We start from the raw sequence: 3,731 nt of genomic DNA on the forward strand, positions 1-3,731 counted from the left end.
CGCCCCCCCGCCACTGGCAGGGGATCCCCAGCTCTGTTGATGCCACCTTCGAGGACCCTCTGGGCAATATCTGGTTTTTCCAAGGTAAGAGCTGGACTGGGATCAGATGGCTTGGAAATGCATCTCCTTTACTGAGGGGTATTCAGGACCCAACAAGTTCCTGGGAGGATAAACCTTCTGGGCATCCTCAGCAATCCAGTGATCCTTGTTATTTGTTTCCTTCTCTGTTTAGTTTAAACTTTTTAGCAGATATTGAGGGGGGAAGAGAGAAGGAGGGGTCACTTTTATTTGACACAGCCAAGATATCCCATTCTCCTCCTCTGGAACACAAACTTTTGTTTTGAGCCTCTGCCCTGGCAATGCTGCTGGCAGAGGAGGAGGAGGGAAACACTTGCTCCATCCCCCCCGCTGTCCTGTGAAACACTGTGCCAGAAGAGAGCCCCAGACACTTTCACAGGTTGTGAAACTCCTGAGCCTGTTCCCCCGAGGCCCTGCTCAGGAGATGGACAGCATCTTCTCTGCTCCTGAGGGACCTGGATGCGGAGCTTCTGTAGTACCCCCCAGACTGAATGAGCCTACAGGGAGCCGGTGTGCAGAGCCAACCTCCTGCCACCACGGGGATTAAAAACCAATCACCCACGGGGGGCCAAACCTCCTCCTGGCCAAACCTCCTCTGGAGTTGAAGACCAGCAACAACCCCCATTTCAGCTCCACTGTTTTCTTTAATGGTCTTTCCAAGTGTAAATTTAATAGCGGGGATGCAGAATGACATAGGTACCCAGCTGCCCTGGGTGTGCACGCCCCATCTGCGCACCGTGAGACCGAGTACCAGAAAGCACACCACGCGGCTCTGCGGGCAGCGTTCCTGCATAAACAGATTACTTAGCACCTGACCTGCACACAAGGACTTACAGTGCTAAAATTGGCAGGCTCCTACCATGAGTTAAAATGAGATAAGGGGAAAGCATTACATGCCATGGGCTAATTACAGAGATTCCTATTTCAATCTAATCTGGAATTATGCTTCCAGTCTCTATTTCAGCTTGGCAACTTCTTCCTGGTTTCTGTAGCTTGCTCCTTTACAGCCGCATGCCCCCTTTATGCCTGTGCATGCCCACATACGTTCTCCAAGCGCTGAGTTTGCAGGGTAGAGGCTGGTCCCTCCAGCCAAGTCTTTTATTATAACTTCCACAAACAGAGAAAAGACAGCTGCTAAAATGGTCCTCCTCATCCCACCACTGATACCCTCCAGGTTGGACTGAGGTGGGAAGTCAGTGACAGCATCCATGACACTGGTGGGGTTTTTGCCTCTCAGGCACAGCTTCCCCTGGGAGCTCTGCCAGCTCCAGTTGCGCAGTTGACTGCCGAATTATCAGACACCAAAGAGCTTCTAAACCTTTGTCTCCCTTTTCTGTCTCCTCGACAGATTCTCAGTACTGGATTTACGATGGCGAGAGACGGGTATCTGGTCCCACCCCAATTGTGGAGCTGGGCCTCCCTGCATCCCCTGTGCAGGCAGCTCTGGTGTGGGGGGCTGAGAAGAACAAGATCTACATTTTCAGTGGAGGCAACTACTGGCGCTTCAACCCTCACACCCGCCAGGTGGACAACATCTACCCCCGGACCATGGCCGACTGGCGTGGCGTCCCTCAGGAGATCGACGCGGCTTTTCAGGATGAGTTTGGTCAGTGCAGCAGGGACATGGCCTGCTCTGGAGTGGGCGCTCAGGCTGATGCCACTGGCCAGCTGGAAGAACTGGGTGGATTTAGACATTTGGTAGCAGTGGGCGCTTCCCAGCCATAGCACATGCCATATAGTATAGAAAGAGAGGGGCAGCTCCCTCCAATGGGTAGGGAACTGAGGCTTCTCCCATAAAAGTGAGAAATTTTATCATTAATAATTGCAACAATCAACAGTTAAGTGTCTGATAGAGAGAATTCAAACTTCTGAAAGTTTGACCAAGAAATGGTCAGACTCCTACCCAGCTGTTACTGCTCCCGGCAAAGAAAGTGATGAGAAGACAGCAGAAACGCTGCCCACGCCTCAGCCTAGGCAGCTGTCCTGAATGAACAGGCTGCTTTCGGTATTGCCTAGTCCTCCCAGATATGCCCCATGCTGAAGACAGCATGACAGTGCCACAGAAACACTGGGGACAGCCAGGGTGCTTGGGATGACAGGTGCGGTGACTGCCTCTTTTCTCCCAAAGGATGCGGTGGAAAGACTCCCCACTGCTTCCAGAGCCTAAATCTCAGGGCAGCTTCCCCGCAGTAACATGGTCTGCAGCAGGTCTTCACAAGCTCCCTGTCATAGGCCTTGCTCAGGTCCTAGACGTCCTCTGTCCTCTCAGGGCTGAGTCACTACATGGGTACAACATATTTAAAACCACCGGGAATATAAAATAAAATCCATCCTGCTTAGTCTCCCATCAAAACTAAAACAGTGTGAAAGAACAGTGTAAGCCACAAGCCTGGGTTCAAGTGAGGTGAATCTAGCAGCATCTCCTGCCTGTTCCAGGCTCTCTCTTGGTACGGCGCATGCTGCAGTGTGTTAGCTAGACAAAATGCTAGGAAAGAGCCCAGAGCTGCGTGAACCCTGCCTCTCCTAACCCTTCCTCTCTCACCCACAGGTTTTGCCTATTTCTTGAGAGGCCGAGATTACTGGAAGTTCGACCCAGTCCAGGTGAAAGTGCTGGAGGGCTACCCACGCCAGATCAGCCAGGACTTCTTCAGCTGTACACCTTCCTCCAACTCCTTCAGATGAGGGGGGAGCTTGTGTCCTCCACGCTCCCCTTTCATCACCCTTACCTCCAGCAGCCACACAGAGGGTTCCCTCTGCCATTCCTGGCTTCCTTCCAGGCTCAGCATCTGACACAACATGTGTCTGACACAACAATGACAAAGTTTGCTCCTCTTCAGTTCCAGCAGCCCCAGCTTCAGTTGCTATCAATATAAAAGCATCTGCCATGTTCTTTGCAGGCAAGAGCAGCCACTAAACCCTTAATGTGGCCACACTCTTCCAGCGGTAGCATCCCAAAAGCCATCAAGCCAGCCTGGAATGGGATCACGCTCTCCTAATTAACCTGGACCCCATCCTGTAGAACTGATCCAGTGGCATTTCCTATGTTTACATAGCTCACAACAGCGGCCCTTTGCTGCTCCAGACATTGGCCTGGGAGGAGGGCTTCCACTGGAACACCTCCCTCAGCCTTAGCCAGGGGCTTTGAAGGACACTGACTGCCTGCGGAGGAATGCAGACGTGCGGCTGCTGCCAGGGTCACTTCACCAGGGCTGCAGTGGTGACTGCCAGGACCCTGCCGCAGCCCTACTCCCAGTTTTATGTTGTATCACTAGTATGCGTTAGGATTTTATACTGATTTGTATAGAGACAAGGGGCCCCCTATCCTTCCACGGTGCTGGGTGCCAGTGCTGGACACTGCCCCGTCGCTCCCTGTGCTCGTACTGAGTTAGGTTCCCCATCCCGGGTTGCTCATGACTGCACTGATCGGTCTCGTACCACTGTTCCCACTCCGCCTGGACACCAGGCTGGGGGCTGACACCCTACAGCCCCACTCCAGCTCTTTGCACACCCCTCGTTGCTGCGTAACCTCACGCCAAAAAAAACCAAAGGGGCGGCGGTCGGGTTCCTCCCTTTTCACCTTTCAACCCACCCGCGCCCATCGCCGTTCCCCGCCCTGGGTGACCCCAGCGAGCAGGCAGGGCTGCTGCCGGCCC

The 3,731-nt window shown here is 53.4% G+C and overlaps 1 protein-coding gene across 1 annotated transcript in view; it reads left to right on the plus strand.

The window, feature by feature from the left end:
- The window catches only part of MMP11 (matrix metallopeptidase 11 (stromelysin 3)), a 13,021-nt gene extending 10,261 nt beyond the window's left edge, over window positions 1–2,760 (plus strand). The window contains 3 exon segments of the mRNA XM_009330754.1: window positions 7–84; window positions 1,427–1,684; window positions 2,627–2,760. Coding sequence (XP_009329029.1) covers window positions 7–84; window positions 1,427–1,684; window positions 2,627–2,760 — 470 coding nt within the window.
- Window positions 2,761–3,731: the final 971 nt, after the last annotated feature.

The sequence above is a fragment of the Pygoscelis adeliae genome, unplaced genomic scaffold (genome assembly GCF_000699105.1).
Source record: "Pygoscelis adeliae isolate BGI_AS28 unplaced genomic scaffold, ASM69910v1 Scaffold358, whole genome shotgun sequence".
Taxonomy (NCBI): Eukaryota; Metazoa; Chordata; class Aves; order Sphenisciformes; family Spheniscidae; genus Pygoscelis; species Pygoscelis adeliae.